General features: G+C 48.1%; 10 protein-coding genes across 10 annotated transcripts; 4 read left to right on the forward strand and 6 right to left on the reverse strand.

Annotated features, from left to right (window-relative positions):
* Positions 1 to 225: 225 nt before the first annotated feature.
* LCP9604111_1262 (uncharacterized protein) lies at positions 226 to 2,143 on the reverse strand (the record flags this gene model as incomplete). Its single annotated transcript, XM_039076339.1, has 7 exons — positions 226 to 943; positions 990 to 1,247; positions 1,333 to 1,459; positions 1,512 to 1,536; positions 1,694 to 1,791; positions 2,055 to 2,060; positions 2,125 to 2,143. 7 exons carry the CDS (start codon positions 2,141 to 2,143, stop codon positions 226 to 228), a joined length of 1,251 nt encoding a protein of 416 aa, XP_038933810.1.
* A 1,147-nt stretch (positions 2,144 to 3,290) lies between these two features.
* LCP9604111_1263 (uncharacterized protein) lies at positions 3,291 to 3,611 on the forward strand (the record flags this gene model as incomplete). Its single annotated transcript, XM_039076350.1, has 1 exon — positions 3,291 to 3,611. The coding sequence occupies one exon, from the start codon at positions 3,291 to 3,293 to the stop codon at positions 3,609 to 3,611; it is 321 nt and encodes a 106-aa protein (XP_038933811.1).
* Positions 3,612 to 4,180: 569 nt separating this feature from the next.
* LCP9604111_1264 (uncharacterized protein) lies at positions 4,181 to 7,501 on the reverse strand (the record flags this gene model as incomplete). The annotated part of the gene is made up of 1 exon (XM_039076361.1): positions 4,181 to 7,501. The coding sequence occupies one exon, from the start codon at positions 7,499 to 7,501 to the stop codon at positions 4,181 to 4,183; it is 3,321 nt and encodes a 1,106-aa protein (XP_038933812.1).
* A 655-nt stretch (positions 7,502 to 8,156) lies between these two features.
* Positions 8,157 to 8,792, reverse strand: LCP9604111_1265 (uncharacterized protein; the record flags this gene model as incomplete). Its single annotated transcript, XM_039076372.1, has 2 exons — positions 8,157 to 8,483; positions 8,544 to 8,792. 2 exons carry the CDS (start codon positions 8,790 to 8,792, stop codon positions 8,157 to 8,159), a joined length of 576 nt encoding a protein of 191 aa, XP_038933813.1.
* Positions 8,793 to 11,741: 2,949 nt separating this feature from the next.
* On the forward strand, positions 11,742 to 12,182 carry LCP9604111_1266 (uncharacterized protein; the record flags this gene model as incomplete). The annotated part of the gene is made up of 2 exons (XM_039076383.1): positions 11,742 to 11,766; positions 11,827 to 12,182. 2 exons carry the CDS (start codon positions 11,742 to 11,744, stop codon positions 12,180 to 12,182), a joined length of 381 nt encoding a protein of 126 aa, XP_038933814.1.
* A 396-nt stretch (positions 12,183 to 12,578) lies between these two features.
* On the reverse strand, positions 12,579 to 13,280 carry LCP9604111_1267 (uncharacterized protein; the record flags this gene model as incomplete). The annotated part of the gene is made up of 1 exon (XM_039076394.1): positions 12,579 to 13,280. One exon carries the CDS (start codon positions 13,278 to 13,280, stop codon positions 12,579 to 12,581), a length of 702 nt encoding a protein of 233 aa, XP_038933815.1.
* A 1,220-nt stretch (positions 13,281 to 14,500) lies between these two features.
* Positions 14,501 to 15,586, forward strand: LCP9604111_1268 (uncharacterized protein; the record flags this gene model as incomplete). The annotated part of the gene is made up of 4 exons (XM_039076405.1): positions 14,501 to 14,555; positions 14,609 to 15,047; positions 15,102 to 15,346; positions 15,399 to 15,586. 4 exons carry the CDS (start codon positions 14,501 to 14,503, stop codon positions 15,584 to 15,586), a joined length of 927 nt encoding a protein of 308 aa, XP_038933816.1.
* Positions 15,587 to 15,883: 297 nt separating this feature from the next.
* LCP9604111_1269 (metallophosphoesterase family protein) lies at positions 15,884 to 16,864 on the reverse strand (the record flags this gene model as incomplete). Its single annotated transcript, XM_039076416.1, has 1 exon — positions 15,884 to 16,864. The coding sequence occupies one exon, from the start codon at positions 16,862 to 16,864 to the stop codon at positions 15,884 to 15,886; it is 981 nt and encodes a 326-aa protein (XP_038933817.1).
* A 663-nt stretch (positions 16,865 to 17,527) lies between these two features.
* Positions 17,528 to 18,036, reverse strand: LCP9604111_1271 (uncharacterized protein; the record flags this gene model as incomplete). The annotated part of the gene is made up of 2 exons (XM_039076428.1): positions 17,528 to 17,904; positions 17,967 to 18,036. 2 exons carry the CDS (start codon positions 18,034 to 18,036, stop codon positions 17,528 to 17,530), a joined length of 447 nt encoding a protein of 148 aa, XP_038933819.1.
* A 3,771-nt stretch (positions 18,037 to 21,807) lies between these two features.
* On the forward strand, positions 21,808 to 23,127 carry LCP9604111_1272 (MFS-type transporter sphD; the record flags this gene model as incomplete). The annotated part of the gene is made up of 4 exons (XM_039076439.1): positions 21,808 to 21,828; positions 21,895 to 22,264; positions 22,313 to 22,629; positions 22,705 to 23,127. The coding sequence occupies 4 exons, from the start codon at positions 21,808 to 21,810 to the stop codon at positions 23,125 to 23,127; spliced, it is 1,131 nt and encodes a 376-aa protein (XP_038933820.1).
* Positions 23,128 to 24,120: the final 993 nt, after the last annotated feature.

The raw sequence follows: 24,120 nt of genomic DNA on the forward strand, positions 1-24,120 counted from the left end.
TGGCATGGAACATCCTCGCCATCTCCTTGATTCTGTACTGCGCAATGAGAGCGGTTATGTTCTCGATGATCTCGCTGTTCCTAGTTGTGCGGACTCCGCCGACTTTGTTTGGGTCGCTGACTGTGAATGTGGCATTTCCGGGATCTTGGTTTCGAAGTGCGCGTATATCTTCCGGCCCAGTGTACGGATAGGGCTTCATTTGTTTCCACCGACACTCAAAGTGGGCTAGCGGGATGCCGGTTCGGCCCGTCCATGAGTATCCCATCTATCATCCTGGGCACTGAATGTGAAACACTGCCTGTTGCCTAGCCGTGTCACGCTATTTTGGCATGTATCCAGGACAGATTGGCAGAATGAGTTATAGCTTAGGGTTTGCTGATCATTCGGCTCCTCGGGTTGTAAACTCAGCTGGTCACTAGAATTGCTAGATTCTCGAGCATCTAACAGAGGACTCGTAGCACTCGAAAGGGTCTGGAACAGGGTGCTCGCAAAAATTGACCCACAAGTCCGACCGACACTTAGTGAAGCACCCCACGCATTAGAAAGTCCTTTGTGAAGTTCTTCGTCCGGATTAGTATGGAGCCCACCAGCTGCTGTCATGCTAGTAATGTTTAATTCCGGAGTCGTAGCCCATCCTCCCGAGTAATAAGCGGTAGTAACCAGGGTAACGCGGGCACCGGGTTCAAGGACGGCTTTCAGGGCGAGGATACTGAGTCCCTTTGATTCATTGCTATCGTTCAAACAGAGGTGGTAATTGGGGAGTACGTGACAAAATATGAGGAGGAGTGGGGCGTCGGTTCGTTTAGCTAAGTCGGAGGCTAGCATTGCCTCCAGAAGGAAACGGTCAATCATTTCATTCGACCGAACGACAGTCACAGGGGTCAGTTGATCTTGATCCAGTATGTCACGATCAAGGCAAGTTTTGCGCTCCTCGTAAGGATTGCTATGTAGATATGGCCCATATTTCTGGATCAGCGCTTGTCAGCCACGTCTGCTTCTGGCCTTGACCTTTGAGGAGATAGTTGAAGGTGTAGAAGTCGGAGATAAACCACCCGTCTCGCAATGGGTGGGCACTGTTGATAGAAGGGTGCGTTGCGGCGAGGATGATGGTGTTCTCGTAAACACAAGGTACCGTTGAAGAGGTGAATGTTTCAGGCAGGTCACTTGGGGATCGCATATGTCCTCCTTTGACGAGGGGCTGTTGCTGTGTTGAGCCTGCCATTGTAAAGTGATGTCGAAAGATATGCCTATGGTGAAGTTAGGATCTTATCACTGAGGGTTTCAAATACCCAAATTCTAGCATAGCACTAGCCACATCGGGGCTTTACTTACTTTTCGACTTCTACCACCCAAGTAAGAACGGGCGGCAACCAGGGAATAAAGCCGAACTCCAAAGGAGAACGGCGGTAGACAGGGATTGAGATCGTAAAGGAGAAGAAAGACTCGGCACCATCGATAACTTAGGTCAGCTACTCCTGTTGGAAGTAAAAATACGTTATAATACACCGTACTTAGCTTAGCTAAGAAGGTGTGCACCTTTTTGGCGTAGCGGTCAAGTACAGGCGTTTTGTTACGTTGACAACTCTAGCACTGGACGTCCACCTTTTTTGGGACAGGAACGATACCGGTTGCCACTCTGCATTGAATCCTTTAAGGCTTGAAGCTCTTGGATCCTTTGGTCATGCCCACGAACTACCGCGATTGCCGATTCCCGCGCTAGGATCTCCTGCTCGAGTGCCTCCTCGATCTCGCAGAGGGTACTGGGTGGTGTGAGATCAATTGATTGGCTCACTGCGGTATAGCTCGAAGGGGGTCGGGTCGTGAAACTGCATTTTTTTTCCTTTTCCCTAATGGCAATTGGTACACCCCGGTATCGAGTGGTGTAGCCCGACGGCAACGACATAGGAAGTGAAAGGCCCTTGTAATAGTTCACACGAATCACATTCCTCGTTAACAGGCATTTAAGTCCCCGTTGACTGGACCGCCGAAAGCTTCAATTTTGGCAGTCTTGGTCCCGATTGTATAGTAGAAGTCTGCTCTATCCCGTGGCGTACGTACCCCTGGTTCATGGTAAGGTATGCGGCTCTGTAGTGTGTGGAGCAGAGTGTCTGGTTATTGACGAACCTGTCTCCCACGAGTCCATTGGTGCTGTAGCGCAGTTCGCGCCTAATATGCAGGCTGGTCCTGGTCATCTGTGACTAGCGGGGCTGGGTGTGTGCTGGGAAATGACTCCATTTGGGAGGGCGAAGAGTATTCTTTGCGGTCCGGCTGGACAAGTGAGTAACTAAACGCAATTGGAGATGGTGAAGAAAGGTGTCATGTGTATTGAAGATCATGTGGACTGAAGAGTCCAGGGGAACCTCAGCAACCTTGATCATTTCAGAACTTCCGTCACATTTCCTCTCTTCTCTTCCCCTCTTGTCTCCTAGCATCCTTCACCATCCCATCCGCAGCTTTTCATCCATTCTCCGTTGGTTTTTTATCAATAATTCGTCGCCAACCTCTCTTATCCTGCAAAGTCTATTGGCCTTTTGGTCTTTGGTTCTTGTTGTGATGGTCACATGCCGATGCCTGGTTTATCAGGCTTCACCTAGCTATTTAGTTAGCTAGATCTCGATCGTTTGTAGGAATCTAACCTTCTACATATCTCTCTCACCGCTCCAAGAGTTCTCCTATCATAGCCATATCGGCATCATCCCCGCCCGCGAGTCAAGACATAGTCAATTGCGATCGGATACTGGCACCCGCATAAGATTCATAGTGACTATCCAGATAACCCTTGACAAACGGGCCAATGGCTAATACGATACAAGTTTCAAGGTTCCCCTGCCGAAATGGCCGGACACTACACTGTTGGCGCGCCGATGAATGTCCTATCTGCCGAAGGCGGAGCATAACTCATGGAGCCTGGTGTATGGGCAACATACGCAAAGCAGCTTCCCTGGAAGGTGGCACGGACCGGTCAACTCCTCAAAACGACGCGGTCAAATTCCTCAAGAACGCAGACAATCTCCACGAGCCTATGCAACGTTCCACGACCAATTATACGGGTAAACGGTTGGACGAGAGGATCAGTTCTGAATCCTCGAACCTTGAGTCGGTCTTGGTACAGATCGTCGGCACCTTATCTCCCCCATGAATGCCAGTCCTGTCTGAAGCGTCACGGGCCATGGGCTCACTGTATCCGGTACATGGACGCCGAGGACAGAATAGTGACGGCATGTGGAAAATGTCAGTGGAACTGTAAAGATTGTCGATGCACGTTCTACCAGCCCCCTCTCGGAGGCGAGATGCCACAAAAAGGTCACCGACGAGGACGTTCCTCTACATCTTCCCTGGGCTCGCGACTTGGCATCTCAATTCACAGCGCGTTGTTGGCGACGGAACGGAACATCGCATTGGTGGAACTCCAACAGATCTTGGCCCGCCTTGAAGTCCGATCGAAGGCGGAATTTGACAAATTGGAGGCCTTGCGAGACCTCATGCAGGGACCGAACGCAGCGGATATGGCCGGAAGGGTTAGCTCACTAATTTCGACCTCCAACCCGGTCCAAACGGAGGAGGACATCGAGCAGACGAAGGCCATCATCGAGCGGCTTCGGACGCTCTGAACATGGGCTTGGGGGCTCCAGATGTTTCGGCTTTGTGGTGCCCTGAATTCTGTTGCAAGGGTTTCAACAGTTCTGATCTGCGGTTTAGGCCGATAATGTTTTTTCCAGCGCCCGTTAGTAAGAAATGAATAACGGCTGCTATCGCCCGTTGAATTCTAGGATCCGTAGATTCCAAAGTATCAACTCCAATCAGGTTTGAAATACTACATATGTAGTCAAACCTCCGTAAGGTGAGATGTTGAGCCTCGCTGGATACTATCTGGATACTATCTGGATACTAGGTTCAGCTCCCAGTTCCCAACCCTGTTTGCCGAGTTTCCTTGAATATGTCACTAAAATTGGAACACGAGACGCCAAAAGCAACGACAAAAACTGTACCTTGTTTGCCTCAGGTCTGAACCGCGGGTTCGGTATTTCATCTGGGTCGAAGTAAATAAAATAGGGTTTCTCTCTGCAAACAATGACGAGGACAGAAACTGACAACCAATGCTTCAATTCATATTAAAACCTAGAAAGCCCTATTGGGGTGACTATCTCTCTTCTGCCTACTGCTCCCCGCAGTCCACATACTACTCCTCTTCCTCCTCCTCTGCCGCGATCGCTGCCAAAGCCGCTTGGGCCTCCGCGCGCCGTCGATCCCGATCCCTCTTCCTGGCCTGCTGCTCAGAATCGGACAGAAACACGTCCTTAAGCTTTGAAGTGATCTTGGCCAGGTCATCATTCGCAGTTGGCCTCACGCTCTTGCGCGGGGAGGGCGTTTCGCGGGCTACCGGGGCTTTCTTCTGGGGGGATGAAGTTGTGCGGGGGCCCGGGGCGGCTGTGGGGGGCCGTGAAGCGAGACGGGAAGCAGGGCCACTTGGTGGGCGCTGCGGAGGCTGTCTGGAGGCTGGACCAGCTTGGCCGCGCCGGGGAGGTTGTTTGGAGGCAGGGCCACCTTGAGGGGGCCGTGGGGGCTGTGTGGGGGCGGGGGCGGCTTGAGCCGGGCGCGGAGGCTGCCTGGGGGCGGGCTGGGCGAGTCGCGGCGCTGGGTTGAGGGGGGGGCCGGCAGATTCGAAGGGCCTGTGGACCGTTGACGGGCCTTCCCACCTCAAAACGTCGCGCTTATCGACCGCATGCTGGAGAAGGCCGGCCAAGAATCTGGTGTTGCGCGACTTTGCAATCGCGACAAACCTCTCGTTCCAGATGCGCATGTTGACGACCGCGATCATCAGCTTCTTGGCGCGCGTCATGGCCACGTTCAACCGCTGGTAACTAGACAAGAAGCCCAGTCCAGTGAGCTCCGCGGTGCGCGGTTTGGTGAACATAAAAATCACCACATTCGACTCTTGGCCTTGAGAGCCGTCCACCGTCACACAACGGCCGTATTCCACCCCCTCGTTGGCGAAGCGCTCAATGACTCGTTTCACCTGCTCCTTGTAGGGGCAGATCAACATCACGTCGGCGGGAGTGATGCGACCGGCCGGGCATGTCTTCGCATACAATGCCTTGAGCAATGTCATCACAACATTGATATGGGCATCGTTGCGCCAGGATGTGGATCCTTTTGGCTGTTCCGCGACGCCGTCGGCATCAATGAAAAGACGCCGCTTCCCAACAAGCCCACTGACCCGGAAATGGTGGAGGGAACGGGTGAATGCTTCCCATACATTACCCACACGTTCGGCCTTGGCGTTCTCACCACTAGCAGTGATCGTGCTCTTATAGATCGCCTTCGCGGGCCAATCGAGAATTTCAGGGTGGCATCGGTAGTTGACGTTCAGCAACGTAAGGGGGTAGCAGCTGACCAATCTGGACATCAGGGATCGGGCGTAAAAGTTGCCGCCCTCGTTCTCATTCGATGAGACCACCGTCGGGGGGAGCTGGTCAGGATCACCGATTAAGGTGATCGACCGCAAGGAGAGATAGCCTGTCAACGCGATCATGGTATCGCTCTCCAAGGATTGGCCGGCCTCGTCACACAGCATGGCGTATGGGTGGAAAACGCCTTGTAGATGAAGGTCCCCCGACGCGTTTAGCGTGACGGCGACAACCTTCATCCTTTTCAGAACCCTGCAGAGCACATGCTCGTAGTTGCGCTGAAGATGGAGGGCCTCCTCTTTGGTCAACCCCTGCGCCCGATCCTTGTCCAGAGAATCCAGAAACTCTTGGGCTTGCCGATGCTGTTCGCAGTGATCTTTGGCTTCCTGGACCACCAAAGATTCGATCTGGCAAGCTTCGAGAGCCTTTTCAGACAAGGATGGCTGAATAGTTCTCGTCTCAATTGGTCGGCGCTGGCTTGCCCGGCGCAGAGATGCCATCTGATAGTACGGGGTCCGGAACCGGCAGTACCTCCCACACCATTTCCGAAGCCTTTCATCTCTGTGAAGGGCGTCTTGGTAGGCGATTAAGAGGGTATCGACGGCTTGGTTTGAGCCCGCACAGATAAGGACCGGAAGATTCAGGCTGGCTAGCATCAAGAGGATGACCACGGTGGTTCGGGTCTTGCCGCTGCCAGGTGGACCTTTGACCAAGTGAATCCCAGCAGAGACATCGAACACCGACCTCTGCACGGCCGTGGTTTGCGACTCATCCAATGGGAACTTTTCCCAGATATAGTCGACCCGCCTTTGTTTCTCCTCATCAGGCAAAGTCGAAATCTTCTGGGCATTTAACCAGAAGGCCAAAGGGTCGTCTGTGGCCAACTCGGTTCCGTGTGCCAAAATGGTCCGTCGGAATGAGTAACCCTTTTCGTCCTGGTGCTTAGGATCGTCACCGAAGGCTACCACCCTTGAGGCCATGTCGAGGGCATCGATCTGCAGTTGGGTCGACTTCAGATTGAGCTTCAGGGTGGCCATCAGCTTTCGAGTCTGCCCGTCCAACTCGGCTTCGAAGGGCGCACGAGTGAGGATGGCAAAATCTGCATGGGTTGAGAGGATGCAGATTCCATCACCCTTATATACCCCTGGGTATTTGGGATTACCCAGATCCGCCAAATCGACTTCATAGCTCGCGCGAATGCCGTCAGGGGGCGCTGGCTTGGGTTCGGCGTTCATCCAAATATGGAGTTTCCAGTACGCCTCGTTCGGCCCAGATTGCTCGAAGATAACCTCGTGCTTCTTGCCCTTGCAAAAGACGTCATTGTAGGTGGACCATATGAAGTGCTTTTCCACAAATGCGGCCTCCAGCAGTCGCGAACGGCGATCCATATCATCCAGAAAAAAGTCCACCGCTGTCTCCCAGATATGGTATTCCGCGGTTTCCTTTTGATCAAAAAGCCATGGCATCTTCGGGCGCCGTGGTGCCTCTTCTGCATCCGGCAAAGGATTGCGCTGGGCATACCAAGTCCAAGGCGTCTCTCCCTCGGCGGGAAGTGCCTGTCGAACAAGCTTCACCAACTCATTCATGTGGCGCTGGATTTGTCGGAATACCCCAAAGCATTCATTTGGGAACTCCATCCAGATATTGACGTTCGCATGAGACCAATTAATAGCCTGGATTTTGCGAAGTATAGCGAGTTGCTTATCGTCCAACAGCCAAGACGGACCAGCGAATATAGGGCCAATTGATGGGTCCACCTCAAAGAAGCAGGTTTGATAACCGTATCGTCTTGTGGGTAGGGACTTTTCGTGTCCTTCGATGAAGGTATCCTGCTGATTCGAGGAGCCCTTTAGAACTAATCTCATGTCTGCCCGCGTGGCTGGGATGGCGATGTGCATGGGGCCAATTTGGACGTCGAGCCATGGAGACTGTGAATCTGGACGGATTCTCAGCCTCGCAGTGATGTAATCATGGCTGTTTCCAACACTGATACTGCATTCTCGGGGTCTTTTTAATTGATCATGCAGGACCTTAGGCCAGTCTCCCCCCAATGGGTGGCGGAACAAATCTGGGACGTGGGCGAGGGAGGCCATTTCTGAATCATTTGTTAGTAAACCAAGCCCACAAGACCAGGCTTCAGAGAACTATACCAAATAAACCGAACCTCAAAGAGGAACAGATCCAACGGGAACGAAGAGAAAGGACCGAACCTCAAGGAGGAAAGGATCGAACAGGAGGGCGAAAAGAGGAAAACTGAACCTCAGAGAGGAACAGATCCGACGAGAACGGGCAGTGTGATAAAGCAGAGATATCCGTGCATCCAGGAGTACCGGCGCTGGATGAAAGATTGTGGGGACAGAAGGCTAGTGGCAGTAGCATAAGCTTAGAGAGCTTGCAGATGGTTTAAGTCCAGAGGTTGTGTGAGGGTGGGAGAGAGATAGAGAAAGAAAGAAGAACAGAGGGTGGGAAGGAAATAAATGGGAAGGATGTAAACAAGGCAGGTGCTGGGATACATACGAGGCAGGTACTCTTCATAGATCCAGATTATAAGGAACGAAGTGTCAATCTTTCATTTCTTATTCACTTCCAAGGTTTTCTTGGACTGCTGCTATCTAATCTTCACACTCCTCCTCTTCTCTACCTAGGCTGCCGGTGGCAATGCAGATCGATAACCCTCGTTTTATTATCATCTATAAAGGCACCAAGATCACCACCGATATACACGAGCAAGCCAAGGAGGGCCTTGCCTTACCCGGCCATACCTGGGTCATCATGGCCAAGCTCGAAGGAGCAGCCATCGTCAGTACACAGCAGGACGTCGAAGACATTTCTCCGGCCGTTGGTCAAACAGCCATATTGGCAACTCGAATGCTGCACATATTGTATTGCCTGTGCGACGATTTTTCGGAAAAGGTTCTCATTTTCCATGGCGAATGTGATTTCGTGGTCTGCCACCCACCAAGTCTTTACTTCCGCTACGCAAAGCAGACTGTTGTCGCTCTTCATGATGAAGTCGGGCTCATTATTGTAAGTGGAGGGGATTGTTCGAAAGTCCCCAAGTTGCATGTTGAGACCCTATGCTGGGAGTATGTGGCCTAGTAATTGGCCGACTGAGTGCAGGATGCGGCCTTGTACAGTGGCCTCGTTGCCGCATTCAACGCGCTCCTCGTGAATCTGGCGATTTGCAAGTTTCAAATCGATTGTCCGGGCGCTCCTATGCTGAGCGTGATCAACTTCCTCAACAGCTTCGCTCAAATTTTTCCAGACATCCAGTCTGGATGTGAAACGCAGGCTGTGCAGAGCACTTGTTTTGGTGTAATTCAGACTTTGAAGTAGCGGGAGGAGTGCTTTCCGCACGGCCTCAAAGGAGATAATGACTGGCATGATGCCCTGCCGTCGTAGCTGTTTGGAAACTAGGGACATGTGAATGTGTCCACGGTAGCGAGTTCTTCTTTCTCACTCCATGTATGATGTCCCTTCCTTGATGGAACTATCAATGTGACCCATTGGATTGAGTTTGTGAATTAACAGAGAAGATAACGAGCAAGAAGCAAAACAAGACGTATGATAAAGAGGAGGATAGGAAGGATGACAGGAAAGGGATTAGGAAACAGATTAAGAAAGAGGACTAGCAAGAGAGACTAAGAGGGCAGGTGCTCTCTGTGTTCTCATATTGCACCTCAAGTCTGATATCAAGTCTCCGGGAACTATGCGATGAGACGAAAGTATGTCTAAAACAAAGCATGTTTTAAGCTTGAATGTCGAGGACTTGATTGAGAGTACCGAGAACCAGGAGAGTGAGAGCTAGATATACCGTATATACATACTACTTCTAGATTCTGAGTACGGGCTCACTCCCACTCATGACAACCGACGTGGAAAATATCGTGTCTGATTAGAGCATCTGATCAACCAAATTGAAGAAGAGAGAGAGAATTCTGGCCACTGTGACGAGGCAACGCCCATCATCTTTGAAATACTTCAGAGGTCGTTCTGACGAAGAAAGCAAACATGAAGGGGGGATAAGACTAGAACTCTTCAATGGGCTAGGTTGGTCCTAGAATATAGGCCCAGAGCCCAACTGTCAATGGGCTTCGGGCTATTTTATCCATAGCCAGCCCAGCCCACCGCCCATTGTCAGGAACGTCTGACATGTGCAAGGTCAGGTGTAGGGTAGGGCAGAGGGACACATAGTGCAGGTGCAGCTGCAGCTGCTATACTTCTCTCACTGCTCTTCCTTTCTTCTCTTCTTCTTCTTCCTTCTCTAGCTTAGTGTTTTTGTATAAAGGACACAAAGTTCCTTCTTTTCTATGATTGTTTTGCTGAGTCTAACATCATGTTTTGCTCTCTTTAATTTTATTAGCTGAAATGCTGTGTAGACATAGATACTACTGTTTATATCTCTAGTATTAGCCTGAACTACAAATTAGAATCAAGAAAGAAGACCCTGAATTACAAACTATTATAAATAATTAAAGACAGACTTCGAATTCTACTAATAGTATAAGAGTAGACCTCGACAAGTCCCATGGAACTAAAAAGATTTTGGTCCCAACTCCTGGACCATGCTATATGGAAAGACCACGATTTTAATGCTTAAAACCACATGAAATCATGGCATTTCCGATGTCACCTTGACTTACACCATATCGGATATTGGATGAAGGAAGATATATTATTGGCTATATGAACCAGCGACAAAGTGGATCAGTGGCGGATGACTAATGTAGACCTTGTTTAGGTTTAGTCTATTACCCTTCTAGTTTAGCGTCATGTGTCCTTTTACCTCGCCGTGCGTGATTTGATACAGTCTACGGTTCCCCCGGCCCTCCTCAAACGTTCAATTTTTTTTCCTCGCCCCCTTCCTATAGGCCTTACGGAGAAGGCATTTCTACTATTAATCCGGACCACCGAGCTCCTATGTCCCGCTACCCCCTTTTCTCCTACGCGACTTGACCGCTTCCTCTGCGACCCTGCTACGGTAATATCCGCCCGCTCTCCTTGATGTTTTCCGGCTTCGTACAGAGGGACTAGAGATAAGATAGTCCTAGGCGACGATACATGAACCCGCCCGGTATAGTTACTAGCGGACTTCGTTTATAATCGATTAGGCTCAGTTGACTTCTGCACGATGATATATTCAAATGTTCCTTTCTTTAACGGTGATTAGCTCTTCCGATAGCTAAGCTAGTACGTTATACGCTAATAAATCGATCCGCTAAGCAATAACGCGTAACGCAAGTTCAAATGTTTGATATGTAGCTAACGAGTTTCCGCTTTGCGTCACTAGGCTTCTTACAGCGGCCAATAGCTCATTTTGCCCGCCTCAAATTTCACAATACATGTACTTTGTACAAGTAACAGTAAAGCACTGACACCTTGATGGTTGTATAGCGCTATGAAGCAGCCACAATCAAATTAGTTTTTCGTCTCTAGATGGCTCTCCCCAAAGGCTCTATCGAAATTTGATTTACCTAGGCTGTTGAAAGTCCCTAAAATAGTCCCGGAAGGGCTTTTCTTTCTTCTTAAGAAAACAAGAACAAAACAAGAGCAAAATAAGAGCAAAATAAGAACAGAGCAAGAACGAGCAAGAGCAAAGTAACGGAAAAGCAAGGAACAGAATCTTGATATCTCAATTGATGAACATAAGGTGAAGACTCCCTAAAAGCAGGTGATATACGCTGGAAGAGGCAACCAGGCAAGATGAAATTGGACGGCCACTTCCTTATTTACTTTCTTCACCTGGCTGATTGAACTTTGATTGGTTGATCGGCTTGTCTTCATATAAAAGGAAGCTACAAACATACTCTAGGTAATTACCACACCATAGTTCAGATTCAGCAGGCACGAACCTGCGGCGAGGAGTGTGTATTTGACCCCCCTCCCCCCTGGTGTTTTTCTTTCAACTCAACAACAATCCCGTCATGATGGCAAACACAACTATAACCATTAGCGAAACCCTCGTCCAGTGGCCTTATGGCCCCGCCTTAACGACCACCTCACGCCCTACCTACCTCCATCCCTATCCCCACCGCCCACACCAACGCCGCCATCGAGAACATGGGGCAACTCTCAGCGGGCCTTTGGGCCCTAATATTTCTCGTCCTCACCATTGTGAGCATCGCTGGCTTCTTCTTCCTTCAGTAGCAGAAGAAGGAGAACGAGGAAAAGAGAAAGGCCAAGGTAACCGAAGGGTCCCGGCTGGTTGGAGAACTCCCGGATGGAGAGTCCCGGTAAGTTAAAGTTCATGATGCCCCTAGAAAATTATCTGGAGGGTCTTTAAGCACATTGGCTAACACCTCGTGGCATAGGGACCTCCAAACCGCCCTCACCATGAACTGGCTCCGTGGGAGAGAAGGTAAGTCGCAGCTCAAGAGCCTTGTCATTGCACCTATGCTCCAGTGCTAGCGGCTAGCAGTTGTGGATCATAACGACGGGAGCACTCCCCTCCCAATTCTATTGACGGCTCTCGACCCGGGCGTCCCTCGGCCATCCTCAGCGGAGCTAGAGTGCGGCCCGGTGAGATTCATCATCTCCATCCCGCGACCTGCAACTCCTCCCCCCGTCGTCGTGATGGCTCCTCTAGTGACGGCAGTGGCCCTAGTGAACCCTGCTACCAATGAGATCAAAGCACTTTTGGAGGCTAAGAAAGACTCCAGAAACAAGACGCAGGTATCATGGCAGATATCAGCGGAAATTGCGGCCTTTATCAAGACTTCGAGGGACCCGCCAAAAAGTCCGGTCTTTGTCTTGAGCCAACGTGGCATTCAGTGATGACTGCATACTTTGATGCAGAGTATGCTAATTACATCCGAAATTCTGGCCCCGTCACAAGTCAAATGACTAACGGCTTCATGCGGATAATGACATTTGGACCTTGGGAAATCGATTAGGGTGATGACATGCAGAATTTCGCGGAAATTGCTTTGGCTATTATTATTAAGTTCTACTGAGGTCAATGGGCCCAATGGACACAGGATGTTAAGCATTCCTGCCTCCAATTGATGTAGGCTATTGAGCTTCGTAGAAGTGTTCAAGGATAGTATTAGAAATTCAAAGTAAGCACACGAACGTAACCCAGATTCCACGTGGCTCGTTCAAGTTGTTTATAAAGCAAGATAAACACCAACATTCAGCAGTCTCATCATATATTGATCACTCCGGAGACTCTCATTTCACTTTACCAGACCGAGCTAAGCCATTCAAAATTCTCCTCCAAAAGCTCGTGGGTGGTTGCGCAGGCGCATCATTAGTCATACTTGAAACATTGACCGTATCATGGGATCCAAGGCTTTGGCCAAGTTTGTCATTTGGCTTATCCCCCTTTGCCGAGAGCTCGAAGAACCGGTCATCAACTGTGCAATTTCCAGCTCCCTCTACTTGCTTGTTTTTCCGAGAGCGTTGAGAATTGTATTTATTCTCTCTATCAATGAAGTCGCTAGGGTCATTTTGGTCCTGAGCCAGCTTGTCTCGCATCTGCCGATTGGGATCCCGCCTCAAGGAAGCATAGGCTCGATCAAACTCACCCTGAGTGAGCCTTGATATGGCAATGTAGAGTTCGGTGTTTTGCTCAGTGCGTTCCTTGTAAAGATTTGCCAACTCTGTACCTATCGCTGTCCCCTCTGTAAATAGTCGAGCCATCCCTAGGGAAAGCTCCGCAGTCTGAGGGTGACTAGGTTGGTCGGGAATATTATCTGCGAAGAAAGTAAACTCCTTGTATAGCTTCCCTAGCCGTTGGATTAGTATCTTCACATTATACTCGTTTTCAATAACCGAGGTGAGTAGATCTGGTTGGTATGAGTCGTATTGTGGAGGGTGGTCGTGGTAGGGGACTTTCTTCAATTCTTGACCTTGCAAAGATAGGTCGGACATTTTGGAGGATGATTGAACAATTTTTGTACAGTAAGATTTGATGTCGGGAAGAAGGGAGGAATTTTTTGAAGAGGAAGATTTTTATGGTTTAAAAAGGCATCCCGTTACCAGCCGCTACCTAATATGGATTCCAGATCCATGGTGTTGACTAGTCGATGACATACTAATTTGATCTCGGATAAGCTAGAGCTCCGCTACCATATAAGGTTCTATATAACCTTCTTCCAGATTATTCTTTTATATGTGCGATATATCCGGGGGGAATTGGTATTGTATTATAACATTAAGCTTAGAGAAGTTGATTGTGGGCCTCCAGACCATACAAATCATCGGTGGGTGTTGAGACCCGACTCCGACCGCACAGAACGGGTACATACGGAAATTTGCATGGTGGGAATAGCTTCATTTTTGAACTAGTCTATAATTCAGGCATATTCAGGCATCAAACCTGAAAAGTCAGGCATTTGACCCTTGGCCGCTCTGCCCCTTCGTAGTTGAATAGATATTTGATTATCGCGATTTTATTTTCGTTTTCAATTTTAGGATTAGTGAGTCTCGATAGACCTTAATTATTTGTGGGGAAATACCATGTTTATACGATCCATTACGTTGATCTTCCGTCATCCATGTTGTTGGTATAAACAGGATCTCACATTATGCCAAGATTCATACAATATAACTGTATCAGAACTCCGGAATAGTGATGTTTGAAACTTGATTCCTCGGCCTAGTCCGGTCATTATCAGTCAGAATGATGATCCCGTCATACTCCTGGATTTAGCTTTGCTTTCTACGCTTGTGTACATATCGAACCATATACCGATTGGTTTTTTATGACAAAGTAATTGAATAAGAATTTACAGAACGAATCTTAATGATTTTACGACATAAGCGACAGAGACATTATAAACGCGCTTGACCATCTCTTCAGTACTTAGGTATCACTGTCGGGGTTCTTACATCATCGAGCCTTGGGAACAGGATTCGGAGCAGGATTCGAAAGGGAGGGCAGTTTTAGAACGAATATTCAATATTTTCCGGTTTCCTGGCATGTATAAACGTCACATTGACCGGATCGAAATTTCATACTCTATTTTATAAACTCAGCCGCCAATCTGACCTTCAATTTGATCTATTTTCTCTCCACCTCCCACCTCTTGATCACTGGGACATTAATACTCCTGCGACCTAAAACAACACGTGAAACACGAATTTCCAGCATGCAACAGGAAGTGGAAAAGCCCTCTCGGGGCCCTCAATCTCAATTCCAAAAGGGTAAGCTCATTTACAATTCTGTCTCATTGTTTCAGGCTTAACAAAAAATTCAGGTCACCAAATCCCTATTGAGCACCACAAAAAGCCCGGCTTACAGGCTGAGATGGAAGACCCAAATCCCACCTCAAGCCAACTTCCAACCGAGGATGGCGGGTATCAGACCTACAAAGCCGCGGGGAAGCTTGCCGGAAAAAAAGCCATTATCACAGGTGGTGATTCAGGCATCGGTCGTGCAGTTGCTATTCTATTCGCTATGGAGGGAGCCTCGAGTCTAATCACTTACCTTCCCGAGGAAGAAAGAGACGCACAGGAGACTAAAAAGCGAGTAGAGGAAATTGGGCAAAGCTGTTATTGCTACCCCACTGACCTTCGGGATAAGAAGAATTGCCAAGCAGTGGTTGACACAGCCCTTAAAAGCTTAGGTGGTATCGACATCCTGGTTAACAACGCTGGGACTCAAACGATGATCGACGATATCAAGGATCTAGAAGAGCATGTGTCTTCCGTCTTATATCATTAAGTGTTTTTACTAACATACGTTCACAGGTCTCAATGGGAAACCACCTTCGACACCAATATCCACCCCGTCTTCTATCTTTCGAAATATACAATTCCTCATCTGAAAAGCGGCTCGACCATAATCAACTGTGCATCGGTTAACCACTACATTGGTCGCCCTGATCTACTCGACTACACGTCAACAAAGGGCGCAATCGTCGCTTTCACTAGGGGTTTATCCAACCAGCAAGTCAAAAACGGCATTCGGGTGAATTGTGTGTGTCCTGGGCCAGGTAAATCGAATCTCCCACAGAAATATTTTCGCAACAGCTAATCTGGGTATAGTTTGGACACCTCTTATTCCAGCAACTATGACTACCGCCGCAGAGGAGGAGTTCAGCGGCACACCGATGGGTCGCCCAGGACAACCCAGTGAGGTTGCCACATGTTTCGTTTTCCTTGCGAGCCAGGATAGTAGCTTTATCTCTGGGCAGAGTCTGCATCCCAACGGGGGAGTAGTTGTCAACGGATGAACGGTAGATAGAGGCTGGCATCAATTAATATCTGAATTTCAATCCGGAGCCTCGAATGGGCCTGACATAGTTCGTATTTTGGTTGCGTAACGTCGTGAAGAGAGATGGAAATCAGAGTAGATGCTGTTCAAAAATAGATATTATTTATAGCATATTCGTTTCGATAAGTAAACTAGTACTTGTCCGTTCAGACAAATGATAGCCCCAAAAATTCTATCATATAGCGCCGGGCATACATAAGTGGCTACCTCAGATTAGCTGAATTTTATTGGATTCTATAGCTGCAGTCTTGTCGCCTTACTTCACAGAGACTGTTGGAATGATAGGCACATCAGCACATTCGACTTGAACAACATGATGCTCAAATCTCCCGTCAGAAGCCCCAATTACAACCGCACTTAATTGATGGCCGTATAAACACGCCGAGTCCAGTCCAATTGCATACCTGCTTAGCTGCAACTGGCGCTTTGCATCATGCCCGAATATCACCATAGTCTTGGATGCTAGCCTATCTTGGCACCGGTTCCATTCCATAACCCAGCTTTCTTCTCCGGGAATTTCAGCCGGTACGAATACATCCTCGTCACCTGATTTACGGATAAGGCTCCGCATATGCATTACAGCGTGTGGATCCTGGTCTTCAAGTGGGATGCCAGGAACGAGGCCAGCATGTACGACAATTAGAATGTCACCGAAGCAGGATGTTAGGACATGAGGTAGCTTGACGCGCAATATCAATGGCAAAGTGGCAAGCCAGTCGAGATGACGCGTCGAAAGTACCGAGGCCGTACTGTGCGATGTGGCAGGTACGCATTTGTCGGCGATCTCACAATCTCGGATATTATTTCCGGGTAGCTCCGCGTCGGGATTTTCAGGTACGACCGGATCGTCAGCCACGCCCCTAGAGTGCAGTAGCGTATCCCTTGTGGCGTTGACCTTGATCTCCGCAGCCGCAATAAGAACTGCATTTTCGTGGTTGCCTCTCACGGCGCTAGCGCCAAGCTTCATGGCCAGATCAACAACACCAGGACTATCGGGGCCTTTATTGACGAGGTCGCCAACTAGTATCAGATGATCTCCCTTGTGTTTGTCGAAATCGACCTTGTCTAAGAGTGCCTCAAGGGACTTTTCCATCCCGTGCACATCGCCTACAATGATCAAACGTCCACTGACAGAACCATTTTCAGATGATGGGAGAGGTTGCAGAATAAGGTTGGTCGGCAGGTCTGAAATAAAGGTTGTGATTGGGAATATCTTGTCGGAAGATTTTGTGGCCATTATTGTAGACCTGAAGCATAAGAAAGAAGACAGAGACATTAAGGCCCGTCCACGGGTCTGTGTGTTTTATTTACATAATAACCCAATATAGACTAGCGTAGCTTAGTGTACATGTCACCAAGATATATATTCAGAACAAATTCATAGAGTCACTGGAGTATGTCGGCAACAGAGGAAGTGTTTCCCCACGAAGCTTGGAGGGAAATGAGTCAGTTTCTCCTGTGTGAAAGAATTTTCACCTCCGTGGATCACATTAATTACATGAACCTCGGTAGAAGACAAGAATATAATGAAAGAGAATAAGAGAATATGTTGTTAGGCCATAATAATATACTATGGATAGTAATGTATGGATAGAAATCTCATGGGAGAAAAGGTTAGAAGAATTCCCGTCAGATCATGAGAATGGAAATGGGAAGAGGTCTGGTCCTATGGGTCCCAATTTGGCGAGATCCAGCTACGAATAAGAAGAAGGGAGCTTTAGTTGGCAAACAAAAGAGTGTATGGAGTTAGATACATGCATAGAAGATAATAATTATTGCGATACACTGAGTAGTCAAAAAAACAAAAAAGACGCATTTGCTCAAATGTAAATCTGTTCTTCGATCTAGATCAAGAACAAACATTCACTTCGAGGAATTTGCAAATCTATCGAAGATAGATTTAGTTTCCCTGGGGGGCGGGCTTGCCATCTTTGACATCCTTGGGATTCTTGCCATCCTTGGGGGGAGGGGGGACCTGGTCCCGCTTGCCGCTGTCCTTGATGTCTTTGGGGTGCTTGACCTCCTCCTTAGGAGGGGCGGGGACCTTGTCCCGCTTGCCGCTGTCCTTAACGTCTTTGGGGTGCTTGGCATCCTTGGGAGGAGGGGGAACCTGGTCCCGCTTGCCGCTGTCCTTAACGTCTTTGGGGTGCTTGGCGTCCTTGGGAGGAGGGGGAACTTGGTCCCGCTTGTCATTGTCATTGTCGCCATGAGCCGGGGGCAGAGCAACTTCAGCTGCAGTAGGCTCCGGGAGGGGGTTGCCCTGGACATCGGTAGGGCCTGAAAATAGTGTTAATAAAACTCTCAGCCTAGGAATGGGTTACATGTGCCGGTGTACATACGCTCATTGGGGGGAGCACCGGCAACGAGGCCAGCGGCCATCAGAGTAGCGAGAATAGAGGTGACCTTCATATTGGCAGTTGGAGATTTGTTGTAGAAAGAAAGGATTGAAAGTGTCTTTGGTTTGGAAGTGTTTGGAAGTGTTTGGATGAGAGTGATGATGAATGGAAGACAGTGTCCAGGACCGCCTCTTTATACCTTTAAACTCGAGGGAACCCCCTTAATGTTTTGACTGAGCTCAACTTTGTCACGACATTGGAGAAAGGAATAACGATCGGATTGACGCGTCATGGTCGTCAAGGCTGGTCTGGAATATGATTCTATTAAAAAAGCCAAAAGCGAATACTGCAGTAGCTTGGCCTAGGCTGCAACTACTTCTGGTTAGACTTGGATCTTATTCAAGTTTCATTGGACAATCGAAGAGCTTTCTCCAGGGCTGAGATGATGTGTTCCCCACGTACACGCGGCCTCCGCAAATCCCAGCCACGCTTCACTCCTCAGTGCTCCATCGAACTTGTCATTTCACATACCACATTGAATTTATGGTTCTTCGTAGCTCAACGTATCCGAAAACCATAGCTCTTTTACCCTCAGTTTGAAGCTCTGTATGAGCAAATCCATGAGAAAGGCTACGTTGCTTGCTGTATTATTCGGAAGCCCCTGAGCCTCATTTCCATAGATGGAGACGGTGAGTATGTTGACATGGCTGACAGATGTTGAGATCCAAATGCTTCCCCACAGGCCCGGCTCCATTGAAATCGAATTAGGGTTGACCAAATTTAGAACTGCCGAATTTCCGAATTTCCGCTTATTACGCAATGATCGCCCAAAATGATCGCCATGGCTTTTTCTCCATTGTTCAGAACCATCTGCTTCCGGTTAGCCAATCAAGGTCCAGAGATTCATGGTGGGGCGGGAGATCGACGAGCTTATACGTACACAGTTTGACGCAATTACCTATGATGGGACGAACGTATGGGTAACGCAAAAGGGGCTTGCTTAGTTGACTGTCGGTGATTTACTTCTGCTTCTCATTCGCTCCCCGTAAATGCTTGTTTTCTCCAAGCATTGCTGCCTAATCCATCACCACTCTAGAAGTCTTGCTGTTGGATGTTAAGCCAAATTTTCTGCTAAATCAATGTTTTGCATGAGCGCTTCTATGTAAACCACAAAACCAATTCCAAGGGGTGAACATTAATTCCACAGGTTTCATTGACCCGGAACGAAAATTTTGATACCATCACGCATATGCTCAAAATTGCGCAGGCAACTCTTCACTCTCCCCTTTCAAATTCCCCCTTACCGCGGTGAACCTGGGCCCTCCTAAATGTAGTTCTAGACCACGTATGGTATGCTTGCACTATTGGCCCTAGACTTTGGGACATTCTCAGTCAGGAAAAAGACTTCATCCTTACTCGTCTCTCATCCACTTAACTGAATCGAGGCTAGCACCATGCTCAGTCCTCACATTTTCGTACAAACTAAAAGCCTACAAGTACAAAGTCGATTTTTTCGTTGTTCGTAGTGTCAAAATGAGTATGGCTATTGTGTCATCGCCTATCCCACGTCACATCAGAGTCTAGTCTGACATTTTTGGTAGATGATCTACTGAACATGGCACCCACATGACCCATACCCATACTCAGAAATACACAGCTCTTTACATTTCTCTCATGCTGCCAACATATCTTTACTGGATGATGCTCCTCGAGTCTTCCAAGAACTGCTCTCGGCAAGTTTGGTTATATGACGATCTGGAAGGCGACCGCACCTGCCCTACCTGCACCTGCCTTGTCTGTATCTCCCAGTTATAGAAGTAACCGCTCCTTTCATGAACGTAAGCGAAAGCAAGCGGGCTAAATTCGTCATTTGCGTGGTTTGTTGAAAGCTCTCGCACAAAACCATGAGATCAGGACCGATAAATAGTTTTCTCCTTCCTTTCCTCTCCTTTCTATACTTAGTATTCCGCCTGAATAAAGACTTTCTTCTTACAAAGCCTGGTCCGTGACAGGTTACGTTTATAAAACAAAACTCCTGTGAAGGGGCAAGGTCATCTGCATGTCGTATTTCCTGCCACTAATACCAAGGAGGAAGTGGAGAAGCTTACAGAGACGATTCGTAAGTAGGCGCAAGAGCTGCTTGATATCGAATAAACGTGGTGGTAGAATACCCACTGCTGTATGGCAGGTGGAAGCTCAGTAGGCCGTAGCGGAAGTGAATGGAAATCGCGTATGAACCTAGGAAAACATCACAGCTTTTCCAACTATCTAAGAAGGTCATTATTTGGTGAAGACTACGCTGCTTTTTAGATAAATGGAAAAGAAGGCGCAACCTTTAAATTCATTGCTTTGGACATGATTCCCGTTCAACGTTGAAGAGATAAAAAATATATTGTTCATTCAGTAACGAAGACATAATTTCTTTCTATTATTAAGAACCTTCACTATATTCCAGCCGAGAGACTTGTAAATTGCTCTGTATTTACTCATTCCGTAAATCAAATTCTAGAGTTGCTATCGGCATCGAAGATGGCCACTGCATTTGCGGGAATGAAAGGAACATGCAGCAAGCATGCAACGTGACTACAAGGGCTTCAGGTTTCGAGTCGGTTGTGCAGGTCGGTAATTTTATAATATAGAGCGAATTTACAATATTGCTTGGGACCATGGGTTTGGTACCAGCACCTCGGCACGTAGTTTTGATCAACAACACTCACAGTTTCTTCCCTTCTTCTGAACATTCACATCAATAATCTAGCCTGACACAGTTCAAGTGCAGTGAGCATTCCCAGCTGCAGCGTACCTTTTGTGTCTACATTGGCAACAGGCTAATGACCCCACGTAAGTTTGAAATCTCTCTGTGTAGAATAAGCTTCAGAAGATATATATATATTCCCCGACCCACCAGCATGATCATCGAGCCCCATTTGTGACATTGTGTAGATTCCATCTTGAAAGGATCTAAGTCATAAAGCTATTTAAAGACACTGAATCGAAAAAGAACATAAGATAACCACACACTCTATGGTACTTTTTATCTCTGCCTTAGCGTACTTTAGTTATTGTTGGACATAGTGGTCACCTGACCATCAGCCCGGTGCGGCAGGCACCAACCCCCATAACTAGATAGTCGGGCATTCTGCCCTTTAGGAATTGACAACTCTCTCCCTCTATCATTTTCCATCACTACACTGTAGTCGCATCAGTTATCCATCCATGGCTCACATGACCGCTTAGTCACCCCGCTCTCTGTCGATCTCCCGAATCTCTCCAAAGTCCACTTCCCATCCACTCAAACTCTTTTCCTGTTTGGACCCCCATCTGGATGCTTGCAGGGAGATAACGCAGCAGTACATAACGACAAGGACTATATCGCGCCATTTCTTATCGCGTGAATTGGTGGATGTAACAATGGGAGACACCCCTGGAGATTGATTACAAATCCACCTCATTACCAATCACTTCGAACAGCCCTTGACTATGTGTACATTTGTAGCCTTTTTCTCTCAAAGGGAGAACTTCGAGTATCAGCCTTCGATTTATCCAAAAGAATAATACCCGAAGAATTTCCTCACCAATAGAAACCACACCACCAAACACGAAAGAATGCTCCGACCAGTCATCTTCAGGAGATGATCTCAAAGCTCCGTCTCAGTCCCAGTATCTAGCACAATCTCAATCCCAATCTGAATGTGACTGTACAGAGAAAATAAATGCGTCGGATACGTTGCCACCAACCGACCCCGAAACAGGGCAACGGAACCGGAAGCCAAAACCTCTGTCATTCTATCTTGCATTTATAGCTTTGCTATTGATGGTCTTCTTGGTGTCCCTGGATGCCACCATGTTGGCCGTTGCAATCCCGGTAATTCGATAACAACTCCTTCAATTCAAACGGCCATTGAGTTCACCTAACCCTTCCTCTCTATAGGCCATCACCGATGAACTTTTCGGCACGACCTTGACCGCGTTTTGGGCCAACATCTCCTTCACAGTAGCAGTCGTGGTTATCCAGCCCATCTATATCAGTTTCTCAGATATCTGCGGTCGTAAGATCCCTCTTTACGCGGCTTTTGCCCTTTTCGGTATTGGATCGATTGTCTTTGCCGTCGCGAAAAACATGGCAGTTCTGATTGTGGGACGTGTTCTACAAGGACTGGGCGGAGGCGGACTCGACGTCCGAGGTGAGGTCATTGTCGCCGATATCACTACTCTGCAAGAGAGGGCTGTGTATATTGGGTTACTGTCGCTTCCAATGGCGACAGGGTGCATCGCGGGTCCTATTCTCGGTGCAGTCTTTAGTGAGTTTGTTACGTGGAGATGGATCGGCTGGATTAATCTGCCTATAGTCGGCATTGCCCTCTTCCTGGCTATTTTCTTTATGCGCCTAAGACCAATTGACCAGTCCCTTCGCTCCCAGCTTGGGCGTATCGACTGGCTTGGAATGCCACTATTTACGGCCGATTGTGTTCTGTTCGCCCTACCACTCAGTTGGGCTGGGAATATGTACACCTGGGGATCGTTTCGAACGATTGTTCCGCTTATCATTGGTGTTTTGATTTTGGTGGGATTTGCATTTTACGAGGGTTATCAGACCGACGCTGTCTTCCGCTACCGTTCCAGAACGGCACAAATGTCTCTGCTTGGAAGCTTCATCCATGGCTTCGTGCTTTATACTCTTCTGCAATATCTTCCACTGTTTTTCCAAGCGGTCTACCTCGAATCACCGTTGAAATCTTAGATCTCAATCTTACCATTCTGCTGTGTGGTATTTGTCTTTACCGGAATTGCCGCCTTCGCCGTTGACTTCTTTCGGAGATACATATGGGAGATTTGGGCTGGATGGGTTTTCCTCGCCGTTGGCTGTGGTATCTTCTCACTGTGGGATCGATCTTCTTCAGTAGCCATGACTGCTGGCTTCCAGGTGATTGCGGGGATCGGCATTGGCACAATCTTCAGCGTCCCTCCCATCCCAATGCAAGCCAGCGCTGCACCCGATGACCAGGGTCTCGCAATGGGAATAATGGTCGCGTTCAGGCTATTCGGTGCTCTTATTGGTCTTGCAGTTGATGCCACTACATTCAGCAGTGTCTTCGCCAACAGGATTAGCGGTATCGATTTACCTGCTTCTTTGGCATTGTTGAAAGACCCAGTGAGGCCGTAAGCTTCATTCCCTATTTACGAACAGCCGATATCTCTCCTGATCTGCGGGACCTCATTCGAGGTTCATATAAGGACGCCATGCAGACAATCTGGTATGAAGTGGCCGCTTTTGGAGCATTGGGTTTCTTGAGCTCTCTATTCGTGGAGGAATTGACTATGGAGACGGAAGAGTTGGGTCGGCAGCATTTCGAGCATGAGTCAGAATGAATTGAAATCCACTTTTGGAAGATTAGATGGTAAAGCGGGTGAACCTGAGGTGGATGTGGAAACGGGAATTGCCCTGGGAAGTGTAACCAAAGGGGCATAGCGCGTTTTATCAAATTGTGGCCTTAATGCCTGAAATTCGGCCTGAGTTTCGACCGCTTTTAGGCATCTATTTACAGCCGGCACGGAATAACCAGTCCCGATGACCCCGTGAATATAAAGCTTTTGGCGGCATCCTTTTTTTCAGGGCATGAAGCAATTTAAATTAATTCTAGCACCACGAATGAGAGAGATAATTCAATTTCGAAAACGGAAATTTAATGCAAGATGGTGGATTATGGCTAATTGACTAAATACGACCCGTACGGAGTACTTAATGCCAGTTATGGTACGGGGTAGATTCATGTGGAATGGAACTCTCTTCATATTGCCAGATCAGGTGATCTTTGAATAGCTTCATAGAGATCTTAATATGCAACACCAACAGTTTGCCCAGTCTTTCTATTATACGAATTGCAGGAACCGTAATAGTCAAACCAAGTTGACATATAGCTATGACTTCCTTCGAAACGCTCAGGTCCAGTGTCATATCCAGGGATCACAACACCACCATTCAATCTCTATTTTCGAATCGCTGACGAGATTACCCTGGGGTGGGAATGTCGCCCCTATCATCTGCCAGACAATCGGGTTGCAAAGGCCTGGAACTTTGCGTTGGATGATCTGAGGTTTCCGTACGCTAATGATTGTTTTGTGATACTTCCAAGCTGGCTGCCCGCCGCGTCTATCT

Source organism: Penicillium roqueforti, assembly GCF_015533775.1.
Source record: "Penicillium roqueforti strain LCP96 04111 chromosome Unknown scaffold_01, whole genome shotgun sequence".
Taxonomy (NCBI): Eukaryota; Fungi; Ascomycota; class Eurotiomycetes; order Eurotiales; family Aspergillaceae; genus Penicillium; species Penicillium roqueforti.